This window comes from Bubalus bubalis, chromosome 6 (assembly GCF_019923935.1).
Source record: "Bubalus bubalis isolate 160015118507 breed Murrah chromosome 6, NDDB_SH_1, whole genome shotgun sequence".
NCBI lineage: Eukaryota > Metazoa > Chordata > Mammalia > Artiodactyla > Bovidae > Bubalus > Bubalus bubalis.
The window spans coordinates 8,156,198-8,168,658 of record NC_059162.1 but is presented as its reverse complement, the minus strand read 5'-3'; the positions used below and the strand labels follow the sequence as shown (position 1 = coordinate 8,168,658).

General features: G+C 67.2%; 1 protein-coding gene and 7 non-coding genes across 8 annotated transcripts; 3 read left to right on the top strand and 5 right to left on the bottom strand.

Annotated features, from left to right (window-relative positions):
• Positions 1 to 1,353: 1,353 nt before the first annotated feature.
• TRNAG-GCC lies at positions 1,354 to 1,424 on the bottom strand. Its single transcript has one exon. It is a non-coding gene; the product is annotated as a tRNA-Gly (tRNA).
• Positions 1,425 to 1,804: 380 nt separating this feature from the next.
• LOC123465911 (basic proline-rich protein-like) lies at positions 1,805 to 4,200 on the bottom strand. The gene is made up of 3 exons (XM_045166193.1): positions 3,599 to 4,200; positions 3,319 to 3,490; positions 1,805 to 3,265 (listed from the first exon to the last, which is right to left on the bottom strand). Exons 1-3 carry the CDS (start codon positions 4,198 to 4,200, stop codon positions 1,805 to 1,807), a joined length of 2,235 nt encoding a protein of 744 aa, XP_045022128.1.
• Positions 2,710 to 2,792, bottom strand: TRNAL-CAG. The gene has a single exon. It is a non-coding gene; the product is annotated as a tRNA-Leu (tRNA).
• Positions 3,338 to 3,409, top strand: TRNAD-GUC. The gene has a single exon. It is a non-coding gene; the product is annotated as a tRNA-Asp (tRNA).
• On the top strand, positions 4,176 to 4,247 carry TRNAG-UCC. The gene has a single exon. It is a non-coding gene; the product is annotated as a tRNA-Gly (tRNA).
• A 303-nt stretch (positions 4,248 to 4,550) lies between these two features.
• TRNAE-CUC lies at positions 4,551 to 4,622 on the top strand. Its single transcript has one exon. It is a non-coding gene; the product is annotated as a tRNA-Glu (tRNA).
• Positions 4,623 to 10,636: 6,014 nt separating this feature from the next.
• On the bottom strand, positions 10,637 to 10,707 carry TRNAG-GCC. The gene has a single exon. It is a non-coding gene; the product is annotated as a tRNA-Gly (tRNA).
• A 1,271-nt stretch (positions 10,708 to 11,978) lies between these two features.
• On the bottom strand, positions 11,979 to 12,061 carry TRNAL-CAG. Its single transcript has one exon. It is a non-coding gene; the product is annotated as a tRNA-Leu (tRNA).
• Positions 12,062 to 12,461: the final 400 nt, after the last annotated feature.

The following is a 12,461-nucleotide window of genomic DNA, read 5'->3' as shown; positions in this document are numbered from 1 at the left end:
GCCCGTGGCCGGCACGAGAAGGTGAGGCAAATACATACCGTGGAATGTGACGCAGCCATCAAGAAGGAGCAGCCATCGCCATGGGCCACAAGGCCGGACGGACCCACAGAAGGGTCCACTGAGTGAAGTGGGTCGGGTGGAGAGGGACAAAGCTCTGTGGACTCGAACAACGAATACAAAGGAATGTCTGTGCAACGGGAAACCGACCTTGAGACGTAGAAAAGGTGCATAGGGCTACCCAAGGGGAAAGGCAGGGAAGGGACGAAGTTGGCGTCGGATCAAGAGATAGGAAATACTATGCTTACAGTCGATGAGCAACAGAGCTTTCCTCTGTAGCATGAGAACTGTATTCGTGTCTCACCTTAACCTACACTGGAAAATCACCTGGAAAAGAACAGGGGACTGAATCCCTTTGCCGAGCACCTGAGACTAACCCAGGACTGTAAATCAGTTCTACTCGTGTTGGAAGCCGCAGAAAGAGGAGCAGGCCCTGGCCTGGGGTGGGGGGTGGGGGGAGGCAGGCCAGTGCGACAAATGCAAAGGCAGGTTCCTGGACAAGACTGGGATTTGGAATGGCTCAGGGAGGAACTGGGCGTGGGGAGGAGGGGGGGTGTGCAGATGGGGGAGGCGCCGAGCGGGGTGGGGGTGGGAGGATGGGGTGCGTTTGGGGAAGTCGGGGGACGGTGAGGGTGCAGGCTGAGGTGGTGGTGCTCTTGCGGCAGGGCTGATGCTGAGGTGTGGCGCGCAACAGGGTTTCAGGGGGATGGGGTGGTGTTGGAGACGGTGAGGCCGTCCCTGTTGGAGACCTATTTCTGCCGAGGGACGGGGAGCTGGTGGACTTCTTTGGAAGTCCTCCTGCAAGACTCTGGTCCAGGGACCCTCCAGGCGAAAGGGATGTATGCTTGCCAGATGTGGCAACTTCCTTGCTCCTGGCCGTGCAAACGTAGTGTGATTGATTCTCCGGAGTGTGGGGAGAGTGAGGCAGGGAGCTTGGAGACGGACGTTGTGAAAGGTGACGAGGTGGTGCGGGCGGCTGCCAGCCGTGGGGTATTCCTTCCAGGGCAATCCCTGAGCCCCCGGCTGGGTCCGGGTGAGGAAGCGAGCAAACCCAAGAAAGGTGCCTGGACGCACGGGCGGCTGAGCCCGCAGGGCTTGGGGCCACGGAGGCTTGGCAGCAGGGCCTTTTCTGGGTGGGGTGGGGGGGGGGGGGGGTGGTGGGCGTCTGCGTGGGAGAGGCAGCGGGCGGCAGGTAGCAGCCAGCGGTTGCAGGAGCGCTGCCCGGAGCGCCTTTCAGCCGGCAGACCTAGCTGGGCTCTGGGGCTGCAGTGCGGGACCAAAAGGGGACGCTGTGGCTGCATGGGCCGGGAATCGAACCCGGGCCTCCCGCGTGGCAGGCGAGAATTCTACCACTGAACCACCCATGCACCGATGACCAAAGCCGCCCGACGCCGCCCCAGAGGCGCTGACCGCCACCCGCCCGGCACTGCTCACTGCTCGCCCGTCGCCCGTCGGCATCTATCTGCTCTATCGGAACAGGAGACGACGGGAGATAGAGGTTGGGGTAGGGGTGGGGGGCGCGACCTGAAAGCCAGGATCCGGGCACGTGCAGGACCCCAGGGCGCGGCGCTCTCGGAGGGACCCACTCGGCCCGTCCCGCGCCTTCTGCGCCGACCACGGCCGCCGCGACCCTGTCGGTGTCGCCCGAGGGGGCCGGGAGCCGACGCCGTCTGCCCGGCGCCGGCATCCCTGTCAGGTGCAGGCGCAGGCGCCGCGTGGTCGCTGCGGCCGCGCGCCGACGTTCCTCTCAGCGACCGCCGGGTCCCGACCCCAAGGCGTGTGAGCCCGGCTCGATGCGCTCTGGCGGCCCGCGCTCCCGAGGTCCGGCTCTGACGGGGTGGTGGTGCTGGTGAGGAGGGGCCCTTTGGCAGAGCGGCTCCTGGCTCGGGGACTGCCGGCTGAGGCAGGGAGCGCGCGCAGGCGGGCTTGGCTGCGGCCCGGGCAGCGGCTTGCCCCGGGAACGGGCGCGGGGGCGCCTGTGGGTGGGCTGCACGGGCACGCAGGGCTTCCGCTCCCTCCCCAGAGGAGCACCCTTCCCGGGACGGACTCGTGCCAGGAAGACCGGTGTTCGCTGGCCCGCAGGAAGGCTGGGAGGCACGTGTCCCTGGCGGGCGGCAGGCAGGTGTGGCCCGGCCAAGGCCGCAAGGCGCAGAAGCGTCGAGGGCACGCAGCACCCCCCTGGCGGGCAAGGCGGGGGCTCGGCCGCCTCGGTGTGGCTGGGGAGCGCAGGCGGGCCGGCGGGCCGGCTGCGGAGGACAGGGTGCCGGCCGGAGGGAGAGCGGCCGGGGGCGGACGTGGAAGCAAGGCTGCGAGAGCCAGTTGGCCGTTCCCGGCAGAAGTCGGAGCGCCGGCGACGCGAGGAGGGCTTGCCACCCGCGGCGGGGCTGCGTGCTTCGGCGCGGCCGGGGGCGGGGCGGGGCCGTGGGAGTGGAAGTGGGAGGGTGGGCGAGGGTGGGCGAGGGGGAAGCGGGGAGGCAGGAAAAGCCAGCAGCTGCAGCTGCAGCTGCAGCCAGCTGGGGAGGAAGGATGCGCTGAGGAGGACTGAAGGTTCCTGGGGCGGGGGTGCAGGTGGCGGGAGGCAGCGCGTGTGTGGAGAAAGGCAGTGGCGCGGGGAGGACGGGTGCGTTTGTCCGGCGGGCCAAAAGGCTGGCTTGTCAGGAGTGGGATTCGAACCCACGCCTCCAGGGGAGACTGCGACCTGAACGCAGCGCCTTAGACCGCTCGGCCATCCTGACGGCGGGCCTGGCTGGGCGCGTGGCCGCTCGCCTGGCTGGGACCCGACGCGGCGCCAGCCCCGGTGCCCTTGGCGGGCCGCGCGCTGCGCCGCGGCAGGCAGCCAGGCAGGCCAGGCAGGCAGGCAGGCAGGCGGCCGTCCGGGGTGGGTGTCGACGGAGTCGGCGCGCGGCGGCCGCAGGTCGCGCCCCGGACCCAGCCGGGCCCTGGGCGGGCCGGCCCCTCCCCAGCCGCGCCTCTCCTGGCCGGACGCCGGCCGGCGCGCGCCCACCGTGTCCTCGCAGCCTGGCTTTCCTTCTCGGGCCCCCTTCTGCCGGCGGAATGCCCGCGTTGGAGGCAAGAGGCGGCGCGCACTGGGGCGTGTCCAGTGCCCCGGGGGTCCGGGGCCCTGTCGGGGTGGCGGGCTGCCGCTGTGACCGAGGCGGTTGGTTGGGTGCGCGGTTGGGTCGGGACCCGCGGTGGCCGGGGGCCCGTGCTGGGCAGGGGGACGCGTCGGCAGGCAGCCCGAGAGCCGGTGAGCGGCCGGGCGGTAGGACGGTCGCCGCCGTCCTCGTTAGTATAGTGGTGAGTATCCCCGCCTGTCACGCGGGAGACCGGGGTTCGATTCCCCGACGGGGAGGCCACACCCCCTTTTTGGTGGCCGCGGTCGCTCTCTGTCCTGCCGCCAGGCCCCCAAGGGCCCTTGGTCTCGTCCCGCCGCCTTTGGGCGAGGCGCCAGGGCGCGGTGCCCTGCCTAGCCACCGTCGACCCCCCCTCTCCCCGTGCAGCCCTCCAGCCTGACTGAGCCCTTTGTGGTCGCCGGGCGCACGGTCGCCACGGCCGAGCGAGGGCCTCCTTGGCCACCCCACGGCCTTGCCCGACCAGAGCCGGAGCTTGCGGCGCGCCCGGCCGCCCGGCCGCCCACGCACCCACCCCCACTGGCTGCCTCAGTGGGCTCCTAGGCTCGCGACGCCCCCGCCGTGCGGCTCGGCACAGCGCCGCGACGCGTGCAGGCAGCTGGGTCCCGTGTCCCCAAGTCGTCGTGGGAAGTGGCGGCGCCCAGCGCCCGGTGGAGAAGGGCTTTTTGGCCAGCTGGGTGCGGGAAGCTGCGTGCCCCGCGTTGCCCGCCGGAGCTGAGGGCGGAGGCGTTCGCGGGCCGCGGCGGGGAGCGAAGGGCCGGAGGGCCGCAAGGCCGTCGGGCCGGTGGACCACGCAACGGCGTCGCGCTGGCGCGCATGGGGGCGGCGCGCGGCTGCTGGTGGCGCCGGCGGCGGCGCAGAGCCTCCGGCTGACGGGGCGTCGGGGCAGGGATGCGGCGGCGGCGGCGGCGGCGGCGGCGGCGGCGGCGGGGAGAGTATGCTGGGGCGAGCCCGGGGCCGGCGTCCGGAGGCCGCCCGGGCTGTGTAGCGTTGGTGGTATAGTGGTGAGCATAGCTGCCTTCCAAGCAGTTGACCCGGGTTCGATTCCCGGCCAACGCAGCGGGCCGACCTTTTGCTGAGCTGCACCGTCCCTCCCGGCAGGGGCGTTCGGGGGGGAGAGAGAGCTGGGTGCGGGGAGCCAGCCCGCTGGCCCCGCGGCTTTTGGCGTGTGTGCGAGAAGCCGGCGGCGCGCGCAGTGTTTTGAGGGTGCGGAAAGCAAGACGGCACGCCAGGGCAGGCGGACTGACAGGGCCGGCGGGCGGCTGGACTTGCAAAGGCGGGGTGTGGGCAGCAAGGGGGCGCGGGCGGGTGGCATGGAGGCGCTGGGTTCAGCCGGAGCAGGCGAGGGCCGTGCCCCGACGCTCCCTGGTGGTCTAGTGGTTAGGATTCGGCGCTCTCACCGCCGCGGCCCGGGTTCGATTCCCGGTCAGGGAAGCCTTTCTTCTTCCTCTCCGGAGGCCTGCCACCTGCCGAGGTCCTCGCCGGCGACCCGCCCAGCCTTTTAGCCTACGCAATGGCAACCCACTCCAGTCCTCTTGCCTGGAAAATCCCATGGACGGAGGAGCCTGGGAGGCTGCAGACCATGGGGGCGCTAAAAGTCCGATAGGACCGAGCGACTTCACTTTCACTTTTCACTTTCACGCATTGCAGAAGGAAATGGCAAGCCACTCCAGTGTCCTTGCCTGGAGAATCCCAGGGACGGGGGAGCCTGGTGGGCTGCCGTCTAGTCTATGGGGTCGCACAGAGTCGGACAGGACTGAAGCGACTTAGCAGCTCAGCACTGCGCCAGAGGCCCCCCCGGGACCCTGCACCTCCAGCCCAAGCGCGATTCAGGCCACCTCCGCCGTCCCCCGGGGCAAAGCTTTTTTGGCCGCAGTGGCGACCTCGCGCCGCGCCGCTTTCACCACGACCGGCCTGAGGCCTCCCATGCCCCGCCTCCCTCCCTCCTGAGGGGCTGCGGCTGCTGGCCCTGGTGGCGGCCGTGATGCTCCTGGGCTTGTGCTGGTTCTCCTGCTGTGGGTGGGGGTGAGGAGGTGGGGTTGGATAGGGCGGGTGGGGGTAGGCGCGGGGGTAGGGGCGCGGGCTGCGGTGGTCACCAACCACCAACGGGGGCCAGCAGCGGCAGGGGCGGTGGCCGCAGCCCAAGGTGAGCGAGGGGGATCTGCCTCTGGGAGTGGGGGCCAGTGGCCACGGACACGCCTGCCTTCCCATGTCCCTCATGCCAGCCACCTCTCTGGGCGGCTTGGCCACTGCGTGCCAGGTCCCGGGCTGGCTGTGACTCCCGTATGCCGCTGGTGTCTCCAAGAGGGTTCTGGTCTGGACTGGGCACTGGGAGGCGGACCACGGCGCCCGGGAGGCATCGGGATCAGTTCGGTCGCTCAGGGCACTGCAGCAGCCCCAGGCTTCCCTGTCCATCACCGACTCGCGCGGCTTGCTCAAACCCACGTCCGTCCAGTCGGGGATGCCATCCAAGCCTCTCATCTTCTGTCGGGTCGTCCCCGTCTCCTCCTGCCTTCCATCAGGGTCTTCTCCCGTGAGTCAGTCCTGCGGGTCAGGTGGCCAGAGGATCGGAGTTTCAGCTTCAGCCTCAGTCCTTCCAATGAATATCCAGGACTGATTTCCTCTAGGATGGACGGGTTGGGTCTCCTCGCAGTCCAAGGGACTCTCAAGAGTCTTCTCCAACACCGCAGTCCAAAAGCATCAATTCTTCGGCACTCGGCCTTCTTTATACTCCACCTCTCACATCTGTTCGTGACCGCCGGAGAAGCCGTAGCTTTCACGAGACGGACCCTCGTCACACCCCTCGTCTCTGCTTTTGGACATGCTGTCAAGATTGGTCATAGCTTTTCTCCCAAGGAGGCGAACGTCTTTTCATTTCACGGCCGCGGCCGGCGTCTGCAGTGCTTTGGGGGAGCCCCCCCAAATGAAGTCTCGCCCGCTTTCTGTTGTTTCCCCATCTATTTGCCATGAAGTGATGGGACGGGATGCCATGATCTTAGTTTTCTGAATGTTGAGTTTGAAGCCAACGTTTTCACTCTCCTCTTTCACTTTCCTCAAGAGGCTCTTTAGTTCTTCTTCGCTCTCCCCGAGGCAAAGGGGTGAAGATGGATGTGGACCTGTGCCGCGAATCCCACCACCGCGCAGTGGAAGGGAGAGAGCTCGCAGATCCGGGCGGGGCGGGGCGGGCCGGCCCGGCCCGGCTGGGAAAAGCTAGCCCACCAGCCGGGAGGCGGCAGATGCGCTCGAGGCAGCGATGCCTGCAGGGGAGGACAACCCGACCATCAGGGTGTTTCCCTTGCCTGACCACAGCTCTCAAGCCTACCGGACTGAGGCAAGGTTTACCCAGGCCTCCCTCCCCCACTCGTAACCAAAGGTGGGCACTCGGGCGCACGCACACACACACACACACACACACACACACACAGAGCGCCCTGTTCCACGCACCCCTCCCCTAGTTATGACATCTAAGAGTTTCCCATTCTCTCTAACCTGTCTATCCAGGATCCACTCTATCCCTCTCCCCTACCTGTCATCGTCTTCCCCTAGGAACTCTCCCCGAGGGTAATCGCCCACCACAGTCTCCCCCTGGGCCAATCTCGGGCTCGTCTATCCCCAAAGGGTTTCATTTCACGCCTGTTCAAGGACTGTGTCCTTCGGAGGTGAAGTGGACGGCCGACGAAGGTCACCAAAGTGCGTAGAGGGCGGCACATTTGGGTGCGAAAGGCACGAAGCCGAGTCCCCTTTGGGAAAAGAGCCCCCTTGTCCCGACGTGTGCTTGTCGTTGTTAAAGGAGGTCTCCTTGAGGCCCCTGCCGTGTCGTGGGCGTCAGCGTGCGTGGGGGAGAGTATGGGACGAAGGTGCTTGGGGCCCTGGCTGGTGGGCGCCCCACGTGGATCAGGGACCTGGGCAGCGCGATCACAGGCAGAGGGGGCGGCAGCGAGCCGAGGGGCTGGCAGGCAGGCCCGGGGGTGCTTGGGTGGGGTCTGCCTGGAGGGCCGGCGGGAAGGGGCGTGTGGGGCTCGCGGGAACCTGGCCCAAAGATCGGCAGGCCACTTGAGCAGGCCCTCTGCAGAAGCATGGGCGCGGTGGCGAAGCCGTGCCAGGCGCAGGTGAGAGGCCGGGACGGATCTGCGGGAGGTAGGGGTGGGCGCGGGGTCGGGGTGGGTCTGTGGAGCCGGAGGGAGGCCCGAGCTGGTGAACGTCAGGGCAGGGCAGACCAGGCCAGGGCAGGACGTGTGAGGGGTGGCCCGAGCTCCACAGGGATGGCGGCGGGGGGGATGGGGCCGAGCCTGGCGTCTGGAGGGAAAGGCAGAGGGCAGGCCGTGACAGTGAGGGGGCTGTGACGTGAGGAAGATGGTGGGGGAGCACTCCATTTGGGCGCGGTTGCGGGTGAGCGGGCGAGCCACACTGGTGCGCGGTGCCGCAGGCTGCTCAGGCTCAGCGGTGGGCTGAGGACGCAGGCCAGCGAACGACACAAACGGAGTGCCAGACGGGGGCCAGACCTGGTCCGAGATGGGCGGGCCCGCCGTACTGCCCCAGAGACCAAAGTCACCACTCATCAGGAGCAAATGTCCAGTCTCGGGTGTGACATGGCTGGGGGGTCAGGGTGGGATGGGGGGTGGTGGTTGGGAGCTCGGGTGGCTGAGATTTCACGAGGACCAAGGAGAGCTCCCATGTGACCGAGCACAGTCATCCCCCAGGGCACACACCCGCAGAGGGCAAACCTCAGGGAGGTCTGAGGGTCCGCACACCGCCACGGACACGGCAGCACTTTTTGCCGTCGCCAAGACACGGAGCAAGGCCCAGCGCCCATGCACACGTGGCGGGCCCGAGAAGAGGTGGCACAGGTGTAGCATGGAACCATCACTCAGGCATAAAGAAATAAACCAAGTGTTGCCATTTGTCACAAGCAATGACGGACCTAGAGACTCTTACACTTGGTGAAGAATGTCAGACCGCGTGGGACAAAGACTTGTGGAACGTTTGAAAGAATGAAAACGACGCTATTTGCCAGGGAGAAACCCACTCACGCAGAACACCACCTTAGGGTAACGCCAGCGGAAAGGCAGCGCTGCAGCGATGAGTGTGCAGCTGGGACCAACAGATACGCAGGACCCTGGAGAGAGAGAGAAGCGCCCAGGTGATCCAGTTCAACACAGGGAATAAGCGTCAGGACCCTGGAATACCCTCAAGTGGAAAAAGCTTTGACAAGAAAACGAAATCTACAGGTAACTAAGTCAGCGGGAAACAGGCGAGCTGTCCCAAGCCCACCCTGGGTACATACCCGTGAGAGCCGCAACTCTTCATTCGGAAAGACACATGCCAACCCCACGGTCATGGCAGCACTGTTTGCCGTAGCCGAGACGTGGAGGAAACCCTAGTGCCCATCCCCAACGGCTCACCCACGAAGGTGCCATACCAGAGAAAGGGAGAGAATGGGATGCCACTGAGCCGTCCACACGAGTCAAGTTAGTGTCACTGGCAGCAACAGCGGCTGGAGCTGCAGAATATTACCCTTGGTGAGGGAAGTCACACAGACAGGGTCACAGATGGGGGAATCTAAAGTGTTGTACATATTCACCCCTGTGCCAACCAGCGACAGACTCTCAGACTCGGGAAAGCAGCCTCGGGCTTCCCAAGGGCAGAGTCACGCACGGAGGGATGGATGAGGAGCCGGCCTCAACGGATGTACCGTACCAGTACTGCGTAGAAAGGAGAGGAGCAACGAGGATACACGGGATGCTACAGGGAATGAGATCCCACATCCTGTCATCACCTGTAACGGAAACCGATCTGAAACCCTAATCCTACATGCACAGGAGTGAATCACAACGCTGTACAGCGGACACGGGCACCAGGCTGTAGATCGTGCTGTTCTACACTTCCAGAACAACGACTGCCACTCCGGGGAAGTCCGTCAGTCGAGGATCGGTCCAAGAGTAGGAAAAAGAAGAGCTTACATTGTGATCCAGCAGACCCAATCCCGGCTACTCATCGGGAAAAGACAGCACGCCCAATGGGAAGAGAGGCGGGCATCCCCCAGGGTCATCGCAGCCCTCGGTGCCGTAGCCGAGACATGGGAAACGCTCATGTGCCGGTCGGCCCGTGGCCGGCACAAGAAGGTGAGGCAAATACATACCGTGGAATGTGACGCAGCCATCAAGAAGGAGCAGCCATCGCCATGGGCCACAAGGCCGGACGGACCCACAGAAGGGACCACTGAGTGAAGTGGGTCGGGTGGAGAGGGACAAAGCTCTGTGGACTCGAACAACGAATACAAAGGAATGTCTGTGCAACGGGAAACCGACCTTGAGACGTAGAAAAGGTGCATAGGGCTACCCAAGGGGAAAGGCAGGGAAGGGACGAAGTTGGAGTCGGATCAAGAGATAGGAAATACTATGCTTACAGTCGATGAGCAACAGAGCTTTCCTCTGTAGCATGAGAACTGTATTCGTGTCTCACCTTAACCTACACTGGAAAATCACCTGGAAAAGAACAGGGGACTGAATCCCTTTGCCGAGCACCTGAGACTAACCCAGGACTGTAAATCAGTTCTACTGGTGTTGGAAGCCGCAGAAAGAGGAGCAGGCCCTGGCCTGGGGTGGGGGGTGGGGGGAGGCAGGCCAGTGCGACAAATGCAAAGGCAGGTTCCTGGACAAGACTGGGATTTGGAATGGCTCAGGGAGGAACTGGGCTGGGAGGAGGGGTGGGTGTGCAGATGGGGGAGGCGCCGAGCGGGGTGGGGGTGGGATGATGGGGTGCGTTTGGGGAAGTCGGGGGACGGTGAGGGTGCAGGCTGAGGTGGTGGTGCTCTTGCGGCAGGGCTGATGCTGAGGTGTGGCGCGCAACAGGGTTTCAGGGGGATGGGGTGATGTTGGAGACGGTGAGGCCGTCCCTGTTGGAGACCTATTTCTGCCGAGGGACGGGGAGCTGGTGGACTTCTTTGGAACTCCTCCTGCAAGACTCTGGTCCAGGACCCTCCAGGCGAAAGGGATGTATGCTTGCCAGATGTGGCAACTTCCTTGCTCCTGGCCGTGCAAACGTAGTGTGATTGATTCTCCGGAGTGTGGGGAGAGTGAGGCAGGGAGCTTGGAGACGGACGTTGTGAAAGGTGACGAGGTGGTGCGGGCGGCTGCCAGCCGTGGGGTATTCCTTCCAGGGCATCCCTGAGCCCCCGGCTGGGTCCGGGTGAGGAAGCGAGCAAACCCAAGAAAGGTGCCTGGACGCACGGGCGGCTGAGCCGCAGGGCTTGGGGCCACGGAGGCTTGGCAGCAGGGCCTTTTCTGGGTGGGGTGGGGTGGGGCGGGGTGGTGGGCGTCTGCGTGGGAGAGGCAGCGGGCGGCAGGTAGCAGCCAGCGGTTGCAGGAGCGCTGCCCGGAGCGCCTTTCAGCCGGCAGACCTAGCTGGGCTCTGGGGCTGCAGTGCGGGACCAAAAGGGACGCTGTGGCTGCATGGGCCGGGAATCGAACCCGGGCCTCCCGCGTGGCAGGCGAGAATTCTACCACTGAACCACCCATGCACCGATGACCAAAGCCGCCCGACGCCGCCCCAGAGGCGCTGACCGCCACCCGCCCGGCACTGCTCACTGCTCGCCCGTCGCCCGTCGGCATCTATCTGCTCTATCGGAACAGGAGACGACGGGAGATAGAGGTTGGGGGGTGGGGGGCGCGACCGGAAAGCCAGGATCCGGGCACGTGCAGGACCCCAGGGCGCGGCGCTCTCGGAGGGGCCCACTCGGCCCGTCCCGCGCCTTCTGCGCCGACCACGGCCGCCGCGACCCTGTCGTTGTCGCCCGAGGGGGCCGGGAGCCGACGCCGTCTGCCGCGCCGGCAATCCCTGTCAGGTGCAGGCGCAGGCGCCGCGTGGTCGCTGCGGCCGCGCGCCGACGTTCCTCTCAGCGACCGCCGGGTCCGACCCCAAGGCGTGTGAGCCCGGCTCGAGCGCTCTGGCGGCCCGCGCTCCCGAGTCCGGCTCTGACGGGGTGGGTGGTGCTGGTGAGGAGGGGCCTTTGGCAGAGCGGCTCCTGGCTCGGGGACCTGCCGGCTGAGGCAGGGAGCGCGCTCAGGCGGGCTTGGCTGCGGCCCGGGCCGCGGCTTCCCCCGGGAACGGGCGCGGGGGCGCCTGTGGTGGGCGCACGGGCACGCAGGGCTTCCGCTCCCTCCCCAGAGGAGCACCCTTCCCGGGACGGACTCGTGCCAGGAAGACCGGTGTTCGCTGGCCCGCAGGAAGGCTGGGAGGCACGTGTCCCTGGCGGGCGGCAGGCAGGTGTGGCCCGGCCAAGGCCGCAAGGCGCAGAAGCGTCGAGGGCACGCAGCACCCCCTGGCGGGCAAGGCGGGGGCTCGGCCGCCTCGGTGTGGCTGGGAGCGCAGGCGGGCCGGCGGGCCGGCTGCGGAGGACAGGGTGCCGGCCGGAGGGAGAGCGGCCGGGGCGGACGTGGAAGCAAGGCTGCGAGAGCCAGTTGGCCGTTCCCGGCAGAAGTCGGAGCGCCGGCGACGCGAGGAGGGCTTGCCACCCGCGGCGGGGCTGCGTGCTTCGGCGCGGCCGGGGGCGGGGCGGGGCCGTGGGAGTGGAAGTGGGAGGGTGGGCGAGGGTGGGCGAGGGGGAAGCGGGGAGGCAGGAAAACCAGCAGCTGCAGCTGCAGCTGCAGCCAGCTGGGAGGAAGGATGCGCTGAGGAGGACTGAAGGTTCCTGGGGCGGGGGTGCAGGTGGCGGGAGGCAGCGCGTGTGTGGAGAAAGGCAGTGGCGCGGGGAGGACGGGTGCGTTTGTCCGGCGGGCCAAAAGGCTGGCTTGTCAGGAGTGGGATTCGAACCCACGCCTCCAGGGGAGACTGCGACCTGAACGCAGCGCCTTAGACCGCTCGGCCATCCTGACGGCGGGCCTGGCTGGGCGCGTGGCCGCTCGCCTGGCTGGGACCCGACGCGGCGCCAGCCCCGGTGCCCTTGGCGGGCCGCGCGCGCCGCGGCAGGCAGCCAGGCAGGCAGGCAGGCAGGCAGGCAGGCGGCCGTCCGGGGTGGGTGTCGACGGAGTCGGCGCGCGGCGGCCGCAGGTCGCGCCCCGGACCCAGCCGGGCCCTGGGCGGGCCGGCCCCTCCCCAGCCGCGCCTCTCCTGGCCGGACGCCGGCCGGCGCGCGCCCACCGTGTCCTCGCAGCCTGGCTTTCCTTCTCGGGCCCCTTCTGCCGGCGGAAGCCCGCGTTGGAGGCAAGAGGCGGCGCGCACTGGGGCGTGTCCAGTGCCCCGGGGGTCCGGGGCCTGTCGGGGGGGGGCTGCCGC

Bases quoted from the DNA above. Each gene is read 5' to 3' on its own strand.
- LOC123465911 (XM_045166193.1), bottom strand. From the start codon at position 4,200: ATGCTCACCACTATACCACCAACGCTACACAGCCCGGGCGGCCTCCGG. The intron at 3,491-3,598 runs GTGCGCCCGGCG...CCTCGCCCAAAG, and splicing joins CTCGCTCGGCCGTGGCGACC to GCGGCGGGACGAGACCAAGG. The intron at 3,266-3,318 runs GCCCGGCCGCTC...CCCCCTGCCCAG, and splicing joins ACGGCGGCGACCGTCCTACC to CACGGGCCCCCGGCCACCGC.